Source organism: Schistocerca nitens, chromosome 5 (genome assembly GCF_023898315.1).
Source record: "Schistocerca nitens isolate TAMUIC-IGC-003100 chromosome 5, iqSchNite1.1, whole genome shotgun sequence".
NCBI classification, from domain to species: Eukaryota; Metazoa; Arthropoda; class Insecta; order Orthoptera; family Acrididae; genus Schistocerca; species Schistocerca nitens.
In genome coordinates this window covers 488351372-488378955 of record NC_064618.1, presented here as the reverse complement: position 1 = coordinate 488378955, position 27584 = coordinate 488351372, and the positions used below count along the sequence as shown (strand labels likewise).

At 42.1% G+C, this 27584-nt stretch overlaps 1 protein-coding gene across 2 annotated transcripts in view; it reads left to right on the top strand.

Moving 5' to 3' along the window:
• LOC126259943 (gustatory and odorant receptor 24-like) overlaps nt 1–27584 on the top strand; it is a 184831-nt gene that overhangs the window by 128386 nt on the left and 28861 nt on the right. Inside the window, exons 6-7 of one of the 2 annotated variants that reach the window (XM_049957043.1) lie at nt 20531–20596; nt 27431–27520. In XM_049957043.1, the coding sequence (XP_049813000.1) occupies nt 20531–20596; nt 27431–27520 (156 nt within the window). The remainder of the gene's footprint in view (nt 1–20530; nt 20597–27430; nt 27521–27584) is intronic. The other variant, XM_049957045.1, reaches the window with a different exon arrangement.

Sequence of the window (27584 nt, the reverse complement as noted above, 5' to 3'; positions counted from 1 at the left end):
TATACGCCCTCGCTCAAAGTCCGTCAACTGCACATACGGTTCACGTCCACGCTGTCGCGGCATGCTACCAGTGTTAAAGACTGCGATGGAGCTCCGTATGCCACGGCAAACTGGCTGACACTGACGGCGGCGGTGCACAAATGCTGCGCAGCTTGCGCCATTCGACGGCCAACACCGCGGTTCCTGGTGTGTCCGCTGTGCCGTGCGTGTGATCATTGCTTGTACAGCCCTCTCGCAGTGTCCGGAGCAAGTATGGTGGGTCTGACACACCGGTGTCAATGTGTTCTTTTTTCCATTTCCAGGAGTGTATTTAACGAAAAGTGAGCAACTTATGAGCTTCCATTTCACCACACAAAAGATATCGTAGCAAGTGTTACCACAGAATGTTCACATCTTAACTGTACAGGTACTTATAATGCACTTCTTATTCATTCACCTAATTGTCACCATGGTAGGTAGTTGAAACCCCTCACCCATTTTATTCATAGTTGTCGAAACTTTGAACCAGCTCACAATGACATCAGCCAAATTCAGACTGCCTCTCAAATCGAACAGAACGTAACTGGACGGGAATAGGAACCAGAACAGAATGGCGAATACATATTCGAACTACAGCACCTCATGGGTTCCAAAAGAGCGAAAAATTTCCCATTCGATGATGGTAAAAACTGGCCTCCAAAGATATGAAATGCTTCAATGGAGAGACAAAGAGACCGTTTAAAGACCTTATTTCTACTAGTCGAAGCTGTCTACAGTAGAAACACCCAAAGTGTTGCGAACACAATTCACAATTGAAGAAAACCAAAAGTGAAATTGGGAATGTTCAGGCATCTTTCTAGCTGTTAAAGGTAATCTCAGCCTGAGAGTACCGGTAGTGACAATACTAGTGATTTATTAGGGCGTGCTGAAGAATAATGCTTCCAAAATTTTTATGCGAAAACCCTTAAAGCTTTTTAAATAAAACAAACGTTATTAACTTAAAAATGGTTCAAATGACTTTGAGCACTATGGGACTTAACATCTGATGTCATCAGTCCCCTAGAACTTAGAACTACTTAAACCTAACTAATCTAAGGACATCACACACATCCATGCCCGAGGCAGGATTCGAACCTGCGACCGTAGCAGTCGCCTGGTTCCAGACTGAAGTGCCTAGAACCACTCGGCCACGACGGCCAGCATGCGTGGACAAACACTTCGAATTCGAAATTCGATTTCAACACACTGGTTCTCATGAGCCGACATAGTTACGTTACACATTGCCATGGTACACACAACAGTTTGGAGCCCTCTAGCGATTGAGGGCTCCAGATATGTAGACATGAAGAATAAAGACGAATGTTAAAAAATTCTGTTTTATTTAAAAATCTTTGAGACTTTATACATAACAAATTCGGAGACGTTACTTTTCAGCATGCCTTCGTATAATATATTTTGTTAGTGTGGTAGCAGTTACATCGGCCTGTCCACATGAACTATTGGCGATCACTGTGTTGAACATATGCATTACTGTAAGTACGGAAATTTTGAAAAATAAGCTGTGCCTCACCATATCCTGTTAAATAAACCCGGGATTATGTCTGAACATACACTACTGGCCATTAAAATTGCTAAACAACGATCACGTGTTACAGACGCGAAATTTAACCGACAGGAAGAAGATACTGTGATATGCAAATGATTAGCTTTTCAGAGCATTCACACAAGGTTGGTGCCGGTGGCGACACCTACACAACGTGCTGACATGAGGAAAGTTTCCAACCGATTTCTCATACACAAACAGCAGTTGACCGGCGTTGCCTGGTGAAACGTTGTTGTGACGCCTCGTGTAAGGAGGAGAAATGCGTACCATCACGTTTCCGACTTTGATAAAGGTCGGATTGTAGCTTATCGCCATTGCGGTTTATCGTATCGCGACATTGCTGCTCGCGTTGGTCGAGATCCAATGACTATTAGCAGAATATGGAATCGGTGGTTTCAGGAGGGTAATACGGAACGCCGTGCTGGATCCCAACAGCCTCGTATCACTAGCAGTCGAGATGACAGGCATCTTATCCGCATGGCTGTAACGGATTGTGCAGCCACGTCTCGATCCCTGAGTCAATAGATGGGGACGTTTGCAAGACAACAACCATCTGCACGTCTCGGTCACCTCTTGTTCTCATTGACGAAACTTTGATCAGTGGACGTTACATTTCAGATGTGTTACGACCCGTGGCTGTACCCTTCATTCGATCCCTGTGAAACCCTACATTTCAGCATGGTAATGCACGACCGCATGTTGCAGGTCCTGTACGGGCCTTTCTGGATACAGAAAAAGTTCGACCTGCCCTGGCCAGTACATTCTCCAGATCTCTCACCAATTGAAAACGTCTGGTCAATGGTGGCCGAGCAACTGGGTCGTGACAATACGCCAGTCACTACTCTTGATGAACTGTGGTATCGTGTTGAAGCTGCATGGGCAGCTGTACCTGTACACGTCATCCAAGCTCTGTTTGACTCAATGCCCAGGCGTATCAAAGCCGTTATTACGGCCAGAAGCGGTTGTGCTGGGTACCGATTTCTCAGGATCTATGCACCCAAATTGCGTGAAAATGTAATCACATGTCAGTTCCAGTATGATATATTTGTCCAATTAATACCTGTTTATCATCTGCAATTTCTTCTTGGTGTAACAGTTATAATGGCCAGTAGTGTATGAAAATTCTGGCCCACCCTCCAAACTATTTTGGACAGTGATTAGAGAGGCAGTGGAAATTGGACTGTCTGATAAAAACAGCAGCAGAGACACCAGCCATGCATTTACCAGTGGATGGGACTGTGCAATTGATGAATATGAAGAACATGAACAGAGGACGACTACTCGTAGCTGTGAATGATGGCGCTGGAAGTAACATTGGGCAGAGAGTGCAGACATAATCTCTGGATGTAGCAGCACATGCCATTTCAGTGATGTCATTGTGATTTAATCCAACCAGTCAGATGTAGTTCTTTGGGTATAAAACTGGGAGCGTCACCAGTTCCGTGACAGGCAGACACTGATGATGGCGATGATGGAGGCAATCATAAAAAGTTTTGCATTTTATCCAAATTTGACATGGCCAGTATACCAAGAACTTTGCATCCAGTTTAATTGTGTACTACAGATTCTTACAAATAGTAATTTCATCTAAAATGTAATTCTTTTTCTTTAACTGATAATTCTCCATCTTTATTACATCTTAAGCAATTTTCTCCTGGACCCAAATCTTTCTAGTATCTGTCAAAACTTTTGCATTATCATCTTTTTTATCTGCAATGTAACTCCATATTCTACCATCTTTTCAATTTCTTTTTGTAGTGTCTCTCTTTACACAAGTTATAGCATAAGTTTTTATTGAAAAGGGCTCGCATGGTTTTATGTCCAGTTTGTATTCAAAATTCTTAACTTTACCTAGTCTGTCAAAAATAATTCTCTATTTGTGAATAAAACTTTTCAGATTTCCTCTTTCTGGTGCCTACATAATCCCTCAACTTTAGACGTTTAGTTCTTCAGTTTTTCTACAATTCCACTTTCTTCGTTATCACAATCATATCCTAAGTTCATTTCAAATTCCCCAAAATCATTTTATATTGGTATTACTTGTACCTCGAAATGTCCTAATAAAATATCGGCATCCACTATCAAATCACAAAATTTATGCCTACTTTAGATCAGTCACACTCAATATTAACAAATCTGTCCCACAATTAATCTCTGCTTTACATTCTGTTAACAAATCCATATCTGGAATGATACCTATACATAACCCAGTTATAACAAAATGTCTGTACCTAATCCATGACACCAAATTCAAATTCTAAAATGTGTCTAACACTTCAACAATTTTCTCTAATTAAGTAGTAGCATCCACATATTCTGCTGTAAGAGTTATTGTTTTCGGTACTACTACCACTACAAGCTGCTAAGTTTTCTGTTTATTCATGGCAACTGGTAACAATGATGGTCCTGGAAAGTTTGGCCCACCCCAGTGTGGCCATTTAATGTCGCAGAAATTCGTTTACCAATTGGAACTCTCCCCTTCTGTAATAATCTCTATTATTATCTCTACATTTAATTCGACTTCTTCCTCCTCTAGCCCTTACATTTATGAGCTTCATTATACTCATCCCATTCCAGTTTTCATGATATTATTCAGAATTTCTGTGTTCATGAAGGGAACAATTTGTTTGCTATCTATCTACATTCTTCACTCCATTTAGGAAATCCTTAATATTATAATTATGATCTATTAATGCATTCATCTTATTAGGAAGCAACTTTTCCTTAAGTATTCCGTTGTAAGAGCTAAAAGCTACATAATTAACAAATCAATTAAAAATGTACCAAATATCAATTAAGTCATAAAATCAGCTGATGGGTTTTTGTATTTAATGCAGCTGAAGACAAAAATAGGACGGCCAGGAGGTGAATTAGTGTCCAGCTTCAGATACTATGAGAAGGTATTGTGTATCATGGAAAGATTCAGTATTAAAATTCCGAAACCATACATCCCAAGAAGTGGAAAAGAGGAAGATTAGGATCATCAGAGACAGAACACAAACTTGGGAAATTTCAAGAATGGAGAAGGAAGCTGGTTGTGCTCTTTCCAAGCATCTATCCCAGCATTTGCCTGGAGTGTTTTAGGAAAATCACATGAACCTAAATGTGGATGGGTGAACAGAGATTTGAACCACAATCCTCATTAGTGAGAGTTCAGCATGCTAACTACTGTGCACCCTCACCCAGTATTCTGAGAAGACTGAGCCAACATACGACATGCTGATACATACGATGGGAGAACTAGAGAAATTAGAGTCAATGCTGACAGTTGTTCGAAAAGACAAGAAGAGATTGGGTCGATGATCTAATGACAGATGTGTAGATGACTCGAGAAAACACACAAAAGCAGCATGGATGTATATTGCTGAAGATTTAATTTGTGGTAAAATACAAAAGGTTTTTTCTAGCATGGGTATCAAATGGTTAAACATTCTCGAAACTTTACAGATCGCGATCAAACACAATTTTTTTCGTTATAATAAATTTCGATCTCTTACAATGATCAGACTTTTTCGTTGATTGCAATATTACATGTGGCTACTGCTAGGTTCTCAATATCAAGATGAATTTAATAAAAAACAACCCCATAAGAGAATCTACAATGGCAATTAATAAGGGGCTAATTCTAAAAAATCCTTTTGTATTTGAGGAAAGCATACACCACATAATAAAAGAAAGTAAGTATATCTTTGTTGCCATTGCGATTTAAATATTGTGCCCACGCACTGAATTGGAGTTATCTACAAACTGTGAACTGCATACCTCTTGAAACAGAACCCCTGTCAGAATTGTCAATTATCGCTAAAATTCAGTTTGAAACACCTTTGCACAGCAGAGATATAATCAAGTATCTGAGTGTCACCAAGCAAATTCTCACATAATCTTGTGCACGGATTGTTAGATAAAGATCTGAATAAAAATGCAGCTTACCTTTTATTCTCCATTGGACACGCGGCAGATGGTATAGTTTCTACCCAAGAAAACTGTAGAAAAGACTTCACTGCTCTTTGAATTCGTCATAATACAGTATTTTGTCTCTATCAGCTTCTGAATAAATAGCTGTGATAGGTCTACCTCTTCCAGTGTGTAGATGTAGATGCTTCTCTCCCTTCGACGAAACAATTTTTTTTTTTTTTTTGGTCATCAGTCTACTGACTTGTTTGATGCGGCCCGCCACGAATTCCTTTCCTGTGCTAACCTCTTCATCTCAAAGTAGCACTTGCAACCTACGTCCTCAATTATTTGCTTGACGTATTCCAATCTCTGTCTTCCTCTACAGTTTTTGCCCTCTACAGCTCCCTCTAGTACCATGGAAGTCATTCCCTCATGTCTTAGCAGATGCCCTATCATCCTGTCCCTTCTCCTTATCAGTGTTTCCACATATTCCTTTTCTCTCCGATTCTGCGTAGAACCTCCTCATTTCTTACCTTATCAGTCCACCTAATTTTCAACATTCGTCTGTAGCACCACATCTCAAATGCTTCGATTCTCTTCTGTTCCGGTTTTCCCACAGTCCATGTATCACTACCATACAATGCTGTACTCCAGACGTACATCCTCAGAAATTTCTTCCTCAAATTAAGGCCGGTATTTGATATTACTAGACTTCTCTTGGCCAGAAATGCCTTTTTTGCCATAGCGAGTCTGCTTTTAATGTCCTACTTGCTCCGTCCGTCATTGGTTATTTTACTGCCTAGGTAGCAGAATTCCTTAACTTCATTGACTTCGTGACCATCAATCCTGATGTTAAGTTTCTCGCTGTTGTCATTTCTACTACTTCTCATTACCTTCGTCTTTCTCCGATTTACTCTCAAACCAAACTGTGTACTCATTAGACTGTTCATTCCGTTCAGCAGATCATTTAATTCTTCTTCACTTCCACACAGGATAGCAATGTCATCAGCGAATCGTATCATTGATATCCTTTCACCTTGTATTTTAATTCCACTCCTGAACCTTTCTTCTATTTCCATCATTGCTTCCTCGATGTACAGATTGAAGAGTAGGGGCGAAGGGCTACAGCCTTGTCTTACACCCTTCTTAATACGAGCACTTCGTTCTTGATCGTCCACTCTTATTATTCCCTGTTGGTTGTTGTACATATTGTATATGACCCGTCTCTCCCTATAGCTTACCCCTACTTTTTTCAGAATCTCGAACAGCTTGCACCATTTTCTATTGTCGAACGCTTTTTCCAGGTTGACAAATCCTATGAAAGTGTCTTGATTTTTCTTTAGCCTTGCTTCCATTATTAGCCGTAACGTCAGAATTGCCTCTCTCGTCCCTTTACTTTTCCTAAAGCCAAACTGATCGTTACCTAGCGCATTCTCAATTTTCTTTTCCATTCTTCTGTATATTATTCTTGTAAGCAGCATCGATGCATGAGCTGTTAAGCTGATTGTGCGATAATTCTCGCACTTGTCAGCTCTTGCAGTCTTCGGAATTGTGTGGATGATGCTTTTCCGAAAGTCAGATGGTATATCGCCAGACTCATATATTCTACACACCAACGTGAATAGTCGTTTTGTTGCCACTTCCCCCAGTGATTTTAGAAATTCTGATGGAATGATATCTATCCCTTCTGCCTTATTTGACTGTAAGTCCTCCAAAGCTCTTTTAAATTCCGATTCTAATACTGGATCCCCTATCTCTTCTAAATCGACTCCTGTTTCTTCTTCTATCACATCAGACAAATATTCACCCTCATAAAGGCTTTCAATGTATTCTTTCCACCTATCTGCTCTCTCCTCTGCATTTAACAGTGGAATTCCCGTTGCACTCTTAATGTTACCACCGTTGCTTTTAATGTCACCAAAGGTTGTTTTGACTTCCCTGTATGCTGAGTCTGTCCTTCCGACAATCATATCTTTTTCGATGTCTTCACATTTTTCCTGCAGCCATTTCGTCTTAGCTTCCCTGCACTTCCTATTTATTTTATTCCTCAGCGACTTGTATTTCTGTATTCCTGATTTTCCCGGAACATGTTTGTACTTCCTCCTTTCATCAATCAACTGAAGTAATTCTTCTGTTACCCATGGTTTCTTCGCAGCTACCTTCTTTGTACCTATGTTTTCCTTCCCAACTTCTGTGATGGCCCTTTTTAGAGACGACCATTCCTCTTCAACTGTACTGCCTACTGCGCTATTCCTTATTGCTGTATCTATAGCGTTAGAGAACTTCAAACGTATCTCGTCATTCCTTAGTACTTCCGTATCTCACTTCTTTGCGTATTGATTCGTCCTGGCTAATGTCTTGAACTTCAGCCTACTCTTCATCACTATTGTGATCTGAGTCTATATCTGCTCCTGGGTACGCCTTACAATCCAGTATCTGATTTCGGAATCTCTGTCTGACCATGATGTAATCTAATTGAAATCTTCCCGTATCTCCCGGCCTTTTCCAAGTATACCTCCTCCTCTTGTGATTCTTGAACAGGGTATTCGCTATTACTAGCTGAAACTTGTTACAGAACTCAATTAGCCTTTCTCCTCTTTCATTCTTTGTCCCAAGCCCATATTCTCCTGTAACCTTTTCTTCTACTCCTTCCCCTACAACTGCATTCCAGTCGCCCATGACAGATTTTCGTCCCCCTTTACATACTGCATTACCCTTTCAATATCCTCATACACTTTCTCTATCTGTTCATCTTCAGCTTGCGACGTCGGCATGTACACCTGAACTATCGTTGGCAGTGTTGGTCTGCTGTCGATTCTGATTAGATCAACCCGGTCACTGAACTGTTCACAGTAACACAACCTCTGCCCTACCTTCCTATTCATAACGAATCCTACACCTGTTATACCATTTTCTGCTGCTGTTGACATTACCCGATACTCATCTGACCAGAAATCCTTGTCTCCCTCCCACTTCACTTCACTGACTCCTACTATATCTAGAGTGAGCCTTTGCATTTCCCTTTTCAGATTTTCTAGTTTCCCTACCACGTTCAAGCTTCTGACATTCCATGCCCCGACTCGTAGAACGTTATCCTTTCGTAGATTATTCAATCTTTTTCTCATGGTAACCTCTCCCTTGGCAGTCCCCTCCCGGAGATCCGAATGGGGGACTATTCCGGAATCTTTTGCCAATGGAGAGATCATTATGACACTTCTTCAATTACAGGCCACATGTCCTGTGGATAGACGTTACGTGTCTTTAATGCAGTGGTTTCCATTGCCTTCTGCATCCTCATGTCATTGATCATTGCTGATTCTTCCGCCTTTAGGGGCAATTTCCCACCCCTAGGACAAGAGAGTGCCCTGAACCTCTATCCGCTCCTCCGCCCCCTTTGACAAGGCCGTTGGCAGAATGAGGCTGACTTCTTATGCCGGAAGTCTTCGGCCGCCAATGCTGATTATTTATCAAAATTTAGGCAGTGGCGGGGATCGAACCCGGGACCGAAGACGTTTTGATTATGAATCGAAGACGCTACCCCTAGACCACGGGTACCCAAAAATTAAAAAAGATGCAGTAACTATTTATTTGCTATAGGTACCCGAGATCGAAGTTCCAACCATTCCTACACTGAATGAAAATTTCGTCATATGAAAATGGAGTATACTATACCTACAACGATCTTCCTTGGATCACACAAAAAATTGTAATTAATTTGATAATTGAAAGTGGACTGTAGAACAATTTCTCGTTCGTCTAATACTGTCTGTGGTGATCGTGTGAACATGAAAAATAAACCTGGACAACAAATGGATTGTCGACTAGTGATATACACTGTGGTGAAAGTCGTCCTACAAACAATCTGAACAATACTACATTTCTAAGCAATGAGTTTCCCACTTTTTGACAGCCAGATAGAATCAGGAATGGTTGTAAATTGCAGCTTTACTGGTATATGTTCTAAGTTAAGGTCAAACGTTCTTTTATCTAACTGTCACTGTTGATGGAGCGTGTGCTAGGGATTTTGCGTCGTAATTGAAATTGCTGTTCATTGCGAGAGAGATACAACTTTCAAACTTCAAAAAGGGCTTTGCTCAATCAAAGGTCACACAAGTAATGATCTTTACATACTATGAAAAATACTGTGAGAAATATTGTATTAGAACCCATCACAGACATTATTTAGTTATTTATCTGTTATTTTCTTTTAGTCTGTTATCTAGATACAAGAATAAGTCTTTTGCAGATGAGGTAGTACATTTCCGTGTGACACATGATATTTTAACACAGACTTTCGAAGTATAACGGATCAGTATGGTATTTGAAAAAAGAAAAGAAATATATGAGCAGAAAAATACTCCTGTCGGAGCGCGAAAAAGCGAAAATGCTTCTCTCAAAAAGACTCTGAAAAGTGGGGAACCAGATACCTCGCTTTTCATTCCACCTTCCTCACCAAAAATTTTGGCATGCAAGGATATTTTCGCTCTTTTAACACCGAAATTCTACATCCTTTTACCCAGTATCTGTTTGTAGCGAGTCTTCGCATTCAGCGTCTTCCTCTTACGACCACTGTCTATATGTCTCTCTCCCACTGCCTTCTTTTCTTCCCACTGGGACTTTCGCCTGTCTCTCCCACTGTTACTACCTACTTCCATTTGTCTCGTTCTTCCTTACCACTGTCTCCTTCTCTGCCACCTCCACTGTCTTTTTGTTCTACTGCCACTGTCTTTGTCCCATTATTTTCTGTCTCCCATTTCCCCTGTCTCTTTCTTACGCATTAGCAGTCTGATGTCTTTCTCTGCAACCACCATACTCTCCTCTCCACACATGTCCTTAGGGCTGGTTTGCTTGGGGTTTTGACCTCGAAACTGGAAATCTTACGATATGGGTGAAGGGTATGGGGGAAACTGGGCAAATTGTTCTTGTTAAAGTTCGCCGGTCTGTGACGGGGGACGGGGGGTACCTAGACCCCCAAGCCAATGTATGGTCTTCACTCTTTTATCTTTTTCATTTCCTCTTATTCTCACGTTGTTGCTCCCACTTCTATTATCTCCATAGATCTCTCTTCCTATTTTATTGCAACTATCTCTCACCGACCACAACTACCTCGTCTTTCTTTGCCTCCCACTGTTAATGCCTTCGTCCACCTCTTTTACTTTCACTCGCGCTCTCTCTCTCTCGCACCATCACTGTCTCCTCTCTCTTACTCTCCCATTGGAACTATCTCTTCTCTTTTCCACCGCCACTGTCTCTCTACTATTGTCTTTCAGTACAGAAAAGCGTGAGTAGGCTTATTGGTGAGAAAGGCGGAATGAGGGTTCAGGCCACTGGTTCCCCGTTTTTGTTTCAGAGGTCAGTAAAGTTTTGACAGTTTATGTATATACCTCGACACACTTATATGCTTTGACACACACGAACAACAAATAAGTATGCATAATATAAGGTTAACACAAAATCATCTCTCATCCAATGCCAGTTCACCTTACACTACTTTACATAAAAATGCACAACATTTTAGGCTACACCTAAAGCATAAAGGAAAATACGGTGTTTGATTTCCAGGTACAAAGAATTTCGGATGACCAAATAATTTTTTTGTAAGGTCTGCATGCCGTCAGGTGGAGCTATCGAATAATCTCTAGATCAAGACAGCATGTAGAGGTATGGACTGCCCATTATACACAGACAGCGCGTTATAAAGTTTTACTGCCGTAAAACTGCTGACTAAAAACATAGCTTCCTGACCTCAGAACTTTTGAGATGATCACAGAACGCTTTCCATGTGTTCACTATATTTGTTAAAACTGCATTTTCACCTCAGACCGGATATTACGTGCATATTTTAAGTGCCTAAGTATGGTAACTTTGAACATCTGAATATCGGTAACGGATAATAAGATCGGAAAATGGTTCAAAGTTCCACGGAAACATCATCTGAAGAATTATGGTAAAAAGTTCTATGACTTGCCACGAATAGAAATTATAGAAGTGACCATCACCACAACAGGTACTTTTGCTACCCAAAACTAATGGTTTTTCGTGTGTTCCTTGACAAAGGGTGAAGATTTTAGAAAATGTGAAAATGGAGATCCTAAATAAACTTCTAAAGAGTGTGTAGCTATAATTTGAGCCACTTACTCTGGTTAGTCATTTAATTGCAAAAATGGCTAAAAATAGTTTTTTTGGTTTTCTGTGTAAGTTCGCTAACTTTGAGCCTCTGGATGTCCGTAACTGTTAATGAAATAGAAGTTTTGAAATTATTCGAAAACATCATCTTGAGAACATACTGTTCGACGATTTACCAGAAGTGGAAAGTTTCCTCAGGAACTCTATACTATAGGATAGCTACAATGGGCCCGTTCTTCCAATAGGTATAAAAATTGTCACTACGCCAAGCACTATCAAAAACACTGGAGCCGTTATCTCTGTGATCAATAGAACCTGAGGTATGACCCCTGAAAAACGGCATTTTCGTGAGCAGCTTTTTGGAATATTTTAGTACTGTGCACTACCGTGCACAGAGCGATACATTGAAAAATCGCCGGCCTCTGTAGCCGAGCGGTTCTAGGTCCTTCAGTCCGGAACTGCGCTGCTGCTACGGTCGCAGGCTCGAATCCTGCCTCGGGCATGGATGTGTGTGATGTCCTTAGGTTTGTTAGGTTTAAGTAGTTCTAAGTCTAAGGGACTGATGACCTCAGATGTTAAGTCCCATAGTGCTTAGAGCCACTAAAAAATCAACATACCATCCTTTGGCCATCTGGCGCACAGAGATATGCTGATCCATAGTCCAGTGGGCAGATGCTACTGTTCTACTGTACTATGTCGTACTGCTACATCACAGAATTTATAGTTTATAATTCTAAACTACACAGCACTACACAATACTACACAGCACTATAGTACTTAGTGTGGTTTCCTCATTTTGTTGGGATTCTTAGTCCCTGATGCACTGAAGCACAACTTGTGGTTCACGGGGTCTACGCTATCATGCAATCCGAAATGTAGAGATTGATAGAGAGCTGTCATGGTCTCAGCAAATTCTTCCGTGTCCTTCCCGTGGCTCCTTCTTGTCTTCCTTCTTGAATGTCTCTCGGCCATGTAGGCTTGCAATTCGTAAGCTAATATTTTAGCTGCCAGTAAGTTCATCTTGTGCCATATTAACATGCTAAGGACTGGTGTATTGACAAAGAATTTGCTGTCCTGGTCAGTACCATCTAGTATATTGGCACACTCCCACACGACGTGGTCCAGGGTGGCGACTATTCCACATTCACAAGTGTCTGTGGTTGATGGTTGGTTGATTCGGGGGAGGGGACCAAAGAGCGAGGTCATCGGTCCCATCGGATGAGGGAAGGATGGGAAAGGAAGTCAGCTGTGCCCTTCCTAAGGAATCATACGGGCTTGTGGCTGAAGCGATTTAGGGAAATCATGGAAAACCTAAACGAGGGCGGCCGGAGGCGGATTTGAACCGCCGTCCTCCAGAATGCGAGACTAGTGTGATAACGACTGCGCCACCTCACTCGGTAAGTGTCTGCCATGCGTTGGCGTATTTTCAGTGTTTTGTATGGATATCCTTGGCAGCCACCTTCACAGAAAGATGAACAAAGAAACGTCAATTACCAGAAGTGGGGCCACTCTTTACCAACAATATCTGTCAACCACACAATAAAAATTTCGTAACTAAAAAAAAAAATACTCTACGTTATGCATCTATGGATGCACTTAACTATTCCTTTTCCTGGAACACCGCTGCAAATTGAGCTACACGACCGTGCGAAAAAGTAAAGATGATCAGAAAACAAATTCTGTTTCTGAGAATTGTGGAGACTATATTGAAGAACAAAGAGAAACTATAACTTGAATATCAAACATCAGTCTTACAAAGCCTGACGTAACCAATCAATTTCTGTGTGACTTTGTCCACCATGTCTTGCGCGGCCTGTCAAACGGACGTGTTCCATGAAGCCATCTCACCATTACAGTTTAGGCTCGAAGGTGTTCAGCTATGCTAGCTAGCCACATGTCGTAGCCATCGAAGTCTTCTCCCCTTCACTTTCATGTTAGGTTGACTCAACATTTCCGCCACTTCTTCCTTTTCCCTAGCTAGCAGTATATCGCACACCACTGTAAATCGTCCTTAAGGTATTTACTCTGTAAAATTACCGCCTTCTCGTCGTCTGTCACTGTGATACTGTGGGTCTCATTTCCTTATTGCAGCACTGGGTTTAATGCTGTATTGAAAATAATGTAAACAGTGGAATCCACGAACAATGAACATACTTGCGACTGGAAGTTTGGAGTCTCCTGCCAAGTGTTGTTGCTTCTGTTATCGATCAGCAGTCGATGCACGAATTATATCAGAATCCTCCTCTATATTAGTTTTTCTGTCAGAAGTCAGCGACTTGTGGCATTACTCAGTATTAAATGGTTCAAATGGTTCTGAGAACTATGGGACTTAACATCTGTGGTCATCAGTCCCCTAGAACTTAGAACTAGGGGACTAACTAACCTAAGGACATCACACACATCCATGCCGGAGGCAGGATTCGAACCTGCGGCCGTAGCGGTCGCGCGGTTCCAGACTGAGGCGCCTAGAACCGCTCGGCCACACCGGCCGGCCCCAGTATTAAGATTTGACTGGAATTTCGGAACGTCTTCTATGATCTCGCAAAGTAAGATTACTAATTTCGTGACAAATTCTGATATGATGACAGTTATAAGTTTGGTTCTGACCTTTGCATTGCGCAGTTTCGCATAATCTCGTGCACATTACGAAATTCAAATTCAAATCGCTCTAAGCACTATGGGAGTTAACAGCTGAGGTCATCAGTCCCCTAAAATTAGAACTACTTAAAGCTAACTAACCTAAGAAAATCACACACATCAATGCCCGAGGCAGGACTGCGACAGTAGCAGCCGCGTGGTTCCGGAATGTAACGCCTAGAACCGCTCGGCCACCGCGGCCGGCGTTACGAAGTGAGTTCCCCAAGTTTAAAATAAATATATTGCAAGAAAAAGATTAGTACACCTTCTTAGTTCAGTTCACTCAAGATTTATCGATACAACAGTGCATATGGAATATATGAAATGATTACATTTACAGGCGAATAGCACAAGCGGTTTCAAGGTATCAGGTATCAACTCATGCTGAAACACCCATATTAGTATGTAGTGTAGCCCCCACGGGCATGTACTGGCATCCAGTCGATCGTACTAATGGCGGATACTGTCCTGAGATACGTTATGCCACGGCTGTTCGACTTGTCCACGTAGTTTGTATGAGTTGTTGGTTCACGAGTCACTTCTCGTTCCAACATATCCCACATCTGCTCTATTATAGGCAAGTCCGAGGATCATGCTAGCCAGGAAAACTGCTGCCAGTTCTGCGGAGCTCGTTGAGTTTCATGGGTAGTGTTTGTATGGGCGAGCATTATCCTGTCGGAACAACACATCATCTTTCTGTTGCAAGAACGGCAAAAGATCAGGTCTAACAACATTCAGCACGTACCGAGCGCTGGTTAGCATCTCGTACAGAAACACCAAAAGTGAACGATAGTTGCAGCTTATCGCATCCCAGACCACAAGGCATGGACTGGGGCCAGTATGTTTCGGATGAACGCACTCTACGAGATAGTGCTCACTATATCTACGTCGTATCCGCAACGACCACCACTTGCATGCGGGCAGAATCTACTTTTTTCGCCGAAGACCACTGTGAAACTCCCTGCTAAACTCGCAGGACAGGACAGGTAGTTTAAATTGTGGAAAGGGGCCAGAATAAGCGGCTGTCAGTTACACTCGAACATACAACTTTATTTATTTGACCAAACATTACAAGGGCCAAGAAAATTAAAAAACAACACAGCATTAATTTTTGGACCTTAATTACTGACTGAATGCGCCATACTATCTCATGCCTTAAGGGCAAGACCACTTAAATTTAAAATAGGCTAAAAGCCAGTAACTTAAGACTCAAACAAAAATCAGAAATGTAAAAGGCAGAAGGCCCTACCTTAAACCAGTTCTTTCAATTAGGGTGAAGGCCCAAACAATCTGGCACCTTACGAGCAAAACAACTTTAATTTAAAAATCGGCTGAAGGCCCATTACTTAAGACTCAAACCAAAATAAATTATAAAAAGGCCAAAAGGCCTTATCTTAAAACAGTTCTTTGATTAGGATGAAGGCCCAAACAGTCTGACACCTTAAGAGGAAAACAACTTTAATTTAAAAATCGGATGAAGGCCCATCACTTAAGATTCAAACCAAAATAAATTTTTAAAAGGCCAAAGGCATTACCTTAAAACAGTTCTTTAAATTAGGATGAAGGCTCAAACAATCTTACACCTTAAGGGCAAAACAACCTTAATTTAAAAATCGGCTAGAAGCCATCCAAATACAAACAACAAGAACAAATAAGAAAAGGCAGTACACCCAACAGCGCCCAGAAGTTTTCGAGCGTCGGCCTGGAATTCAAACACTAACGCTCGCTTAGGTGAGACAGGCAGTCGGCCCAATCGTTCTCGATCCGACGACAACCAAACAGGGAGTTCAGTGGAACAATATAGAAGGTATTGGCGCCCACAACTGATTATACATTGAGCTGTCAAACTACACACCGTGCTGGATAGCGACAACACGAAGGAGAAAATACACTGCCTGAATTTACGTCAACGGCCAGGAAAGGTAACCGGAACGTTAACGGCCACAAGGAAGAAGATTCCGCTGGTGCACTTCAATTCAAAATAACCAAGCACAGTTAAACTCCACCGAAGGGTAGCTAAAATTTGCCAACATGAAAACACGCGTTGTTGCTCGGGGGAATGTCCAACAGCCGACAACGAAATCCAAACGACACAATGTGAACAGTTGTGACTTGCTGGTAGATTAAGTCAAAACTCAACTTTCGTGTCAGGATCGGTGAGCCACGGACCTCGTAGCAATGGGAACAGCCCCTCACACTCCGACCGCGCGTGGACGCCGCCAGCGGCCTCGGCCAAACTACGCGCCGCGATTTCCTCGCTGCTCCACGCCAACCGACCAACCCCTCGCACACAGCACAGCCGGAAACTATAAGCGCCAGGCCAAAGATAGTACAAGGTGCGAATATCGATACACACCGCTTGCTGTCACTCGCGGAGAGAGTGGATAACAGCATAAATGCGATAACCGCGGGAGACTAAACACAGAATAGCAGTCGAGGTTTAATCCAACGCATAGCATGAGCCAGCCACGGCTCACACTGCGCGCCACTCCATCTTCCAAGTGATCCTCTGACGACACCAGTCGAGCCGTGCACGTCGATGCTGTTTCATGAGTGGAAAACAGACCAGAGAAGTGCGTGCCCGTAGTCCCACTGGTAATAACCACTTTGCAACAGTTTGTGCTGACACGTCTGGGCTCACAAGCCCTCTTATCTGTGCTGTGGTAGCTGCACGATCCGCCATTGCTGCACTTACAATACGACGATCCTGGCGGGCGTCTGTGCTGCGTGGACATCCAGAACATAGCACACGGGTATGAAATGTTCACATGACCACTGATATCTGCATCGTTGCACAACTGTCGCAGCACCCCTAACTTGTGCGGCAGTTTTCCGAAAGGACCATCCCGTCGCTCGGAACGCCGCAATTTGACCCCTTCCTAACGCTCTCAGTTGCCTGTAGCACGCACGAGTGTATCTCAGTGGCATTGGTGCTGCTTGCTGCACGCGCTTGCACCACACTAAGCCTTTTGGCTATGAGCATTCTCTATTTTAAGAGTAGACACAGATGGCACTCTGGTACCCTGGCACTACGCTATCTGTTGGCGGATGACGCTGAAACGTTTATCGGTACATCTTCTATCCACAGCGTGGCATATGCCATCCTCGGATCAATAATGACATCGTCTTATCAGGCGCACTAATTTTTCCCCGTCAGTGAATTTATAGGAGCAATGAATAGAGAATCACCAAACATAATGCCCAAACTTTCAGAGCGGGACCATTTGTTCCACTGGTTAAGGAAATGTTTGACGGTAGTCATCATAATCATTTGGCCCAAAATGATGCAAATTTCGGAGATTTTAAGCTGCACTTGGACCGATAAGACTAGCGAGTACAAAATAAATGCCCAGTTTTTGGAAGCGGTAACATCCGTCAAGTATCTGGGTGTGACTATTCGAAATTATCTCAAATGGAATGATCAGATTACACAAGTAACCGGTAGAATCCTGAAGCGATGCAGTCCTTCAACAAAGGAAATTGCTTACAATACTTTAGTTCGTCCAGTCTTAGAGTATTGTTCGTCTGTATGGGACCCGTACCAGTTCGGTTTGATTCAAGAGATTGAGAAGGTCCAAAGAAGAGCGGCAAGATTCATGACTGGTACATTTAGCCATCGTGAGAGCGTTACAAATTTCATAGAGAGTGTGAAGTGGGACACACTTGCAGATAGACGACGCGCTAAACGGAAAGGGCTGCTCACTAAATTCCGAAATCCGATCTTCGCCGAGGATGTAGAGCAGAAATTATTAACACCAACTTTCAAATCGCGTAATGATCAACATTCAAAGATAAGGGAAATTAGATCTCGTACTGAAACGTTCAGACAGTCGTTTTCCCTCTCGCGATCCGCGAGTGGAATAGAGAGGGGGAAATACACTACTGGTCATTAAAATTGCTACACCACGAAGATGACGTACTACTGACGCGAAATTTAACCGACAGGCAGAAGATGCTGTGATATGCAAATGATTAGCTTTCCAGAGAATTCACACAAGGTTGGCGCCGGTGTCGACACCTACAACGTGCTGACATGAGGAAAGTTTCCAACCGATTTCTCATACACAAACAGCAGTTGACCGGCGTTGCCTGGTGAAACGTTCTTGTGATACCTCGTGCAAGGAGGAGAAATGCGTACCATCACGTTTCCGACTTTGATAAAGGTAGGGTTGTAGCCTATCGCGATTGCGGTTTATCGTATTGCGACATTGCTGCTCGCGTTGGTCGAGATCCAGTGACTGTTAGCAGAATATGAGAATATGGAATCGGTGGGTTCAGGAAGGTAATACGGAACCCAGTGCTGGATCCCAACGGCCTCGTATCACTAGCAGTGGAGATGACAGGAATCTTATCCGCAATGCTTTAAGGCATCGTGCAGCCACGTCTCGATCCCTGAATCAACAGATGGGGACGTTTGCAAGACAACAACCATCTGCACGAACAGTTCGACGACGTTTGCAGCAGCATGGACTCTCAGCTCGGAGACCATGGCTGCGGTTATCCTTGACGCTGCTTCACAGAGAGGAGCGCCTGCGATGGTGTACTCAGCGACGAACCTGCGTGCACGAATGGTGAAACGTCATTTTTTCGGATGAATCCAGGTTATGTTTACAGCATATGATGGTCGCATGCGTGTTTGGCGACATCGCGGTGAACGCACATTGGAAGCGTATATTCGTCATCGCCATACTGCCGTGTCATCCGGCGTGATGGTATGGGGTGCCATTGGTTACACGTCTCGGTCACCTCTTTGTTCGCATTGACGGCGCTTCTCCAGATCTCTCACCAATTGAAAATATCTGGTTAATGGTGGCCGAGCAACTGGCTCGTCACAATACGCCAGTCACTACTCTTGATGAACTGTGGTATCGTGTTGGAGCTTCGTGGGCAGCTGTACCTGTACACGCCATCCAAACTCTGTTTGACTCGATACCCAGGCGTATCAAGGCCGTTATTATGGCCAGAAGTGGTCGTTCTGGGCACTTATTTCTCAGAATCTATGCACCCAAATTGCGCGAAAATGTAATCATATGTCAGTTCTAGTATATTTGTCCAATGAATACCCGTTTATCATCTGCATTTATTCTTGGTGTAGCAATTTTAATGGCCAGTAGTGTATTACTCTGGCGCGCATTGTGCCCTCCGCCACACACCGCTTGGTGGTTAGCGGAGTATATATGTAGATGTAGAGCAAGATAGTGCTAGGGTTCATTAAGGGCATTCAATGTTCTCGAGTGCCGTATTGTAGTGCAGCCATATTTGACTGTGTTATGGGTTAAGTTGCGTGTGTGGGAATCAGTAGTATGGGTTCTACAGCATCGCACTATACACAGGGTGGAGAACGCTTACAAAAGAGGAATATTCTTTATCACTTGATGCCTTGCGTACAGTACTTCGATGTCAAAGAGTCAAGAGCTAACCGTGGCTAGTACTCAGGCCGTGACGTGCACAGCAGTACGCCGATAGCGGCCACTAGCGGTGGTAGCCATCTTGCTAACGTTAAGTCATCTTGTCAGCTCGATGAAGCCACAGTAGCTTACCCGTACATTCGACCAGTCACTGCCGCGCGCCACGTCGTGTTACACCATTTAGCAGCCCAGTCCACCACTGAAGGCAGGGTGGCTGGCCCACGTATCACTTGGCTGTCCGCGGAAGCCTGCCTGAAGCTAAGGCAGCAACAGAGGCGAACTGTAACATTCGGATGCTGCACTACACTTTGAGTCGTAAATGTAATCTACGCACATCCTTCAGCATCACAATGATGCTGTAATCCAACGAATGCCACATCTTAACCATCTACTCCACGGAATGACGGAACCATCTGTCTATAGCTGCTTATATGAGATTTATCGGCGGTAAGCAGTACCATCAAATAGCTGGTTCATATATTAAATATACTTTGTACCTAGTACGAAAGGAAGATCTTTTCGCTGCTTTTTTCACAGCCCAAGGCGCTTTTTTTCATTTTCAGGAAACCGGTTTCGGCTGTGCTATCTTCAGGTCGGCTATGAAACAATGAAATTTTATTCCCCTGTATCGGGTCTGGATATAGCATAGCCGAAATTGGTTACCAGTTTTAGAGTTCCCTGATCAGTCGATGAAGTTTCTAAGACGTTATGTCTGACAGTATAAAGGACTTTTCACTGAAATCCTCATAAACAATATTCGCTGTCTTACTTAGTTTGAACAAGCATTTTTAATTTTTGTCGTCTTAACATATGAGTTAAACTGTAATATTCATAACAAAATGTTTTCTTTATTGTCTATTTCCTAGTTTCCTTTTTGTTCCAGATGAATGACTTCTGTGACGAAGAAATTGATGATTTGATTGCCAGGGACGAAAACATTCGTGATGAGGTATGTAGAATCTCAAATAACCATTGTACGTAGCAATTTGTTGTTGCTCATAGTTATACTAAGAACTCCGAGACTCATAAAGCATAAAAACTGCGAGGTCTGTTTGAACAATTACAGATTTTTCGGGAACGACGGGTTCTGTATACACCACAGCCGCTCCAGTAACCTCATTGTCACATATAGTTACTGTTTGTTTAATTCCCAAGCTATAGCTGTTTGAATGGAATATGGTACAGTGTTCGCGGCGATTTTTTCGGTGTGCAATTTGTAGGAACAACGCTGCAACGTGATCTTTTGTGGAACCAGCAGAGACATTCACCAAACGTTTCAAGAATGCTTACAGATTTGCTGCTGTGGACTGTTGACAATAGTTCTTCCAATCAAACAACTGTCGTCAATTAAGTGAAGGTAACCCTCGACTTTACATTCGTAATGCTGCACGTGAATCGTCATCTTGGAGAGAATTTACAGAACAGGAATGAATCGAAATTGGCCCATACCAAAAGATTTTAGCGCGAGTATTAGATATACACAAAGCTGCAGCAAAGTTTACTCTTCGTTGAATGATCAAAGAGTAGCAGGAACATCGAATGTGCGCTTGAAACGAACTCTTTGAGCAATACGACAACATCATCTCGGGAGAGAGTTTTAGTTAAATGGCTATGGTAATCAGATAACGGCCCTGTCACCCCAACGGGTTGGCAAAGGATATCCTCTCCCTAGAATGGTACGACAGTCTCGAGCCAGTGGCGGCTTCTTCGACGTCTGTGGAATTATGCATGTAGAGTTTTTGGCTTTAGTTCAAGCAGTCAACCGTTGTTATTAGGTAAATTTCCCAAGACTGTTCCAAAGATAAGGAGCGAGTTAGCCATGCACCCGTTTTCGAAAGAAATCTAGAACAACGCTTTCCGTCAAAAGAATGCCGTGTCTGTACTTTCGAATTAATATCCATTCATGCAGGCCCAAAAATCATTACAGGCTATAGGAGTGTGTTATTTTAGACAGCCACTAATTTTGTGCCTTCCGTAGTCCAGGGGTACCCAACTCTTCCTGTGGCCGCCGAGTCACGTTGGCAGTCCAAGCTGTGTGAGAAGCTAGCCAAAGAAGCAATGGAGTTGGCAACATTAACACAGGGCATCCCCCAAGTGCTGACGTAAGGACACACGTGCTACGCCGTATCGAGAATAAATGGGAAGAATGATGGCACTATATTGCACAGTTCAGTAAACTACGGACAATAGCCAATTCCACACCGGTGCGGCAGACATCAGTGTGGAGCGCAAGAAGAGAAGCTTTTGTCTTATTTCGTATCATAATTGTACTTACAAAACTTGTTCATGAATTTATACTGCAGTGTGCCTGTGGCGCTGCCCTAACGCATCGCCACACACTCGAATGACTGCTCAGCTACACAAAACATTAGACGTCACTTGGATGTAGGAAACCAGCTACCACAGATTCTAGCGGATGTCGTACTACGCTGTCTACGAATTAATGGCTTTGACGACAAGGTTTGAGGCCAGAATCTTTAGATGTAGGCTTAAGGTGTGGGAGAAGGTGGGAAGGCCTCTCACCGTTTTTTAGCCCCGAGGTGCCATCCAATCCGTTCTTTGTTCCTGAATCTAACTTAAATAATAAAATACTCTTCTACTCCTAATATTGGACTCAACAGATACAAATTACGTGTTTTTTAAAAATGATCTTGGTTTTTATCTTATGGATGGTTAAATTTTATTAGTTAAATTATCCATTCATGTACCAAGTGCGATACGTATGATAGCATTACTAATATGAAGAAAAAAGTCTCGTACCTGAGTATTCGACACTAAGAGAGGATTAAGGGATTAATTATCCATTTAAGTACGGTCTTTTAAAACCATAATCATCATCATCATCGTCATAATCATCATCGTTATTAGGCAAGACAATTTGAAAAAAAGATGCACTGAAGAATTCGCAAAAAGGGGCTACAGTCGTGACAATAACTTATGATTTTTTTCAGCATGACAATACACCCACCCAGTCAGTTTCGTCAAAGCAAATTTATACCGAAGTTATATGCCCGTCCTCAAGCAGCCCCCCTTTTATTCTGTTCTCACTCAATGTGACGTTTTCCTTTCGAAACCAAAATTAGCGATGTTTCGACAACATTGATGAAGTTAAATGAAATTCGTCACGGTCACTGCAACGTACGAGAATAAGTTTTTCAAGAGTACATGGAAACACCGATGGGATAAGTGTGTGGCTAGTGGATGCCTTGAAGGTGACAAGGACATCTATACTAGTGAGCCAAAACACCTCAGCCACCTGCTTAATAGCGTTTTGGTACATCTTTGGACGGCTGTACAGCAGAAATTTTGCGTGGCACAGAACCCACAAGTCTTTGGTGCCTGTTTATGCACAGGTCAAGCAATTCGCGTTCGTTATGGGCCGCTCATTTGTGCTCGCGGAGCGGGCTGTCGATAGCATCCCAAAGATGTTCCATCGGGTTCACATCAGCCGAATTTGGAGGATAAGACACCAACGTGACTTCACTAGCAAGATTCTGGTCTTGTGGCAAGGACAAATATCATGATGGAAGATATCGTTGCCTCATTGAAAGACACGCATGAGGTGATGTAGGTGATCCGCAATAATGTCCACGTAATTTAAAACGTTGAACAGTGCTGACATGGGCGATGGATAAACGTTTAATAGACACCAGGTGTAAGAGAACTGTTTTATTGAATCGCTTAGAATACACTCATCATCAGGATATCTCGAAAAGGTTACAAAAATAAAGAGTAGTACAGTGATAGCAGCTAAAAGACAAACAAGAAAATACAATAAAGTGTGCACAAAAAACGCATACTAAGTCAGGGATATGAACAGCCAATATGTAATCATGTGAATATGACACATACCAAAATGTAACTGAGTGCACAAGACATGACATAGCGCCCAAGATAACAAAGTGGCCACTAGGTTGCAGCAGTGGTATATATCATGGCGCGAATGCGTGAGAAAAATGTAATTTAAGATAGAGGGAAGATGTAAAAGAGTGGTGATATGTATGACGAACCGAAGCAACAAAACTGAAATGAAACAATATACCACAAAGGACATTTCTTGTGTAATGTTGCTAAACAATACATTGTATGTAACTGAAATGACAAGGGGAGGGGGGAAAAAGGGAGGAGGACAAAACATCAGTGATATACCCCTCCCGAATGATGAGCTCTGCCCTGACATCTACCCTTCCTACCAACTCTAACCCCATCTTCCTCCTGCCTCCTCCTCAGGGCTCCCTCTCCTCCCCCTCCATTCTCCTGAGTGGCTTTCCCCTCCTACGCCCCCTCCCTCTCTTGTGCTCCCCTTCAATGTCTCTGCATTCCCTCCTGCCTTGTCCTACCTCTTCACCTCCTGCCCCACCAGTCTCCTGCCTCTTGGTGTACCCGCTGACGCCCCTCCTCTTTTCATCCTGCTCCCTCCCCTGCTGCCCCTTGCTCTCCCCTCCATTTCCATCCTCTCCGGCCTCTCCCTTGGCAGGTCCCACCTGGCAGTTTTATTCTTCATGGGACCTGGCAGTTTTATTCTTCATTGTGTGTGCTCCAAATGGGTTTAAAGGGTGCTGTTCTGGAGTGTTTTTAATACTGTGACCCACTTTTAACCTGTGAGTGTGCCTTCAGTGTCTTCTTTGTGTTTTAAGAATCGACAACTGTGGTTTTTAACTTTATGTCGACTTTTTTAATTGTCCCACCATGAACGTCTCCATGTTAGTGTATTTTTACCTCCATTGTCTCCCCTTACTCTGTTTTATGTCCCCTTTTTTATCGCCTTATATGTAACATTTTATTCTCGTCTTAGTTGTCATGTCTTTCAGCTGGAGAGCGGCCGATTGTGCTGCTGACAGCAATAAAGAGAAAAACATCAGTGAAGAAGGATGATTTGTTTTATTACAGAGATGATTAAAACAAAGTAAAAAAAGTGTAAACATGTTTAAAAAATAAAATTATGTTTTGTACGAAATATGCAATAGTCGTAAGAGTAAAATGTGACATCATCAAAATTACATGGAAATGACTTTGTGTGTTTTGCAGAGGTACCTGTAGAGAGGTAACAGGCTTACAAACGAATACAACAATTTTATCTTTTATTGTAGGATAAATACAAGTACGAAGGAGCGAAGGACCAACCAATCCATTAATCATCTAGCGTGTCGCGGAATAAAGTACATAGATACAGTTTACATATTACATTGTGCAAAAATATGGAAAAGTAGAGACGCCACAGCTGATAGGAGCTGAGCAAGAACGGATCACCTTAACAGGACCAAAACTAAAAAATACTGTATATGACGACAACTTTCAATAATGGTGCCACTTTACCGTTAAGTGCTTGAGTGCCTGACGAAACTGACAACGATATCACAAAAAACAAAGCAACAAACAAAGAACATAACAAATTTAAAAATTACTGATTATGCGCTATTAATAAATACCAAACTTAAGCAAAGAGCAAGGGCCAACAATAAAACATCTCTAAAACAACGAGCCCCTATCACAGAAGATTAATGAGACTGGAGCAGGGGTAAAAAGGGAGGAAGATAAAAAGAATGGGAATCTTATGTGGAAGTGTGATTGGAATACGTGTGAGTGATCATTGGTGAAGATCAAGAACTAACTGATGTTAATCTAAGTAATCAGCAGGTCGTCAAATATACTGAAAAATCCCTATTTGCTCAGTAATCACTTAAGACGAATTTTTAGATTTATGTCTGTGGATTTCCAGTTTTTCAATTATATCCATATTCCACCCATTAGGTTCGATGTACAAAATGTCCATATTTTCATTTATAGCTGAATGTAAATGGCCTTCATTTTTAAGGGTCGGCATCTGACTAGTTCTAAAACGATCTGTATTGGGCCCATTACTTTTCTCATGATATGTTAATGATGTGTCAACTATTCTTTCCTATTTCATGTATCATAGGCTGAATGCCTCAGTTCCACCTAAGCGCAATTTCAACAAACTTGTGCACAGCCCTCCAGCTTGTACATGCTGATTTACTCGTCTTATCAGAGTGGGCACAGAAGATGTATTTGAAACTTAACCCATATAAAACACAAGTAATATTAGTCGCTGACAAAAGACTTATCACCCATCAGCTCAAAGAATCTCTTCCACCCTCAATCCTAAACTGCTCAGAACTAACCTTCTGTTCTTCTGAAAAGAACTTGTGTATAAATTGGGACCAAGACTTAAATTGGACCGAATATAGAACTACAGTCTGTAAGAGTGTGACAGCGTCACCTAATTCACCACATAAATATAAAAAGGGGTTCCTTTTCGAGCTTGAAAAGGATCTCTCAGTATCTCTAATACCCCCATACTTGATTACGCTGATTTTGTTCTCCAGTGACTTTCGTATGACAGTTCACGCCGGTTGGAATTGGCAATGAATACTTGTGTACGATAAACTTCTAACGATATTTCTACCATATCACTCTTGCCTATGGGCAGCTATCATGGCTATGTACCAGTAAGCATAGATAATATCATACTCGGTGTTTTCTCTATCATCTTCTCAATAGTTATACTCCCTCATATTAATCTTCATCCCTTATATTACTACCCGAATAGCATAGCACAAATACTCCCTCTCAACAAAATAAAACGCTCTCTGTGCCATTACATAACTCTGCCATGTTCTTTAAATAATTTTCGGTATCAGGAACCCGACTTTGGAACAATCTTCCTGAAAATATCAGAGGAATTAAATTCCTTTTAAACCTCAAAAGAAAACTGGTGATCCATCTCTTATCACAATAGCTCTCTCTTCAATAGACTTGTCTCCTGCTCATTCTGTCCACATCCCCACCCTCCACCCCCACTGACATAACATTTTCCCCCTTGTTTACTGAGTTCTCTATTTGAATTCTGTTCCCTCCTAACTATCATTATCACTATCATTTCAGTCTTCTCTTCTTTCCTTATATCTTCCCCTTCTGATAATACTAAACACAGTTTCAAATGTGCTAAGCTAAACTATACCATTCTTAATGTCCTTTTTTATTATTATTTGTGGCATTCTGTGAATGGTACGTGTTGTTCGAGTGAGATGTAAGAAAAGGCCTTAAGGTCCTAATCTGGTCAGGCTAAATAAGCAATAAATAAATAAATAAAGTCACTTTTGTGACCGTTACACTCACTGTACAGTACACTGATGTATACTTTTTAATAATTTCGTCTCATTGCAATTACATTCAGACAGCTCCAATGTTCGTATTTCATCTCTAGTTGACCGCCTTCATCCATCATCGGTTAAGAAGTTGTTGTATGGTCTGAGACGGTTTGATGTGGCGAAAAGAATTAGTTGAACCAGCAATGTGAGTATCAAGGGGCGGATAAAGTTTTAGTTGTCAGATCGAAAAAATGAAGTACTGATTAATTTTGGTTACACGTCTGCATTCCTTGTATAAGTTGAAATCCCATAGCCAGAACACTATAGCACGCCGCTAGAGCAGCAGAAACAAAATGGCTCTGCCCACTAATAAAATGGATGTTGGCTGCTCCATTTTCTTTTGGATCCTCTAACTGGCATGTGCCTACAAGCAAAAACTTAATTAAATAACTTTTTTCGTGGAGGTGAGTTAAACTTTATAATTACCCCTCGTACTATGTTGTGAGTGTGACTCTAACAAAAGTAATTTAACGGTTTCATGAGAACTTTGGAGAAATTTACCATTTTTTTGTAATTTTTCTTTCTTTCTTCTATAAATAATGTTATGTAGATTTTATGCTGATTTCACATCAAACGGTGTCTCAGTTGACTGTGGACTTACTTTTTTACAGTTACATAAATTTATGCACGCTGTGAAGCTAAATCAGCCATCTGTAAGTTTCGCTGGGGTCGTAGATGTCCACAGGAAGTTCATGTCTTCGGTAAGTACTACTGCTTCAAACTAGTGGATGAAATTACGAATGTCTCCACCATGTGGATGGGCAT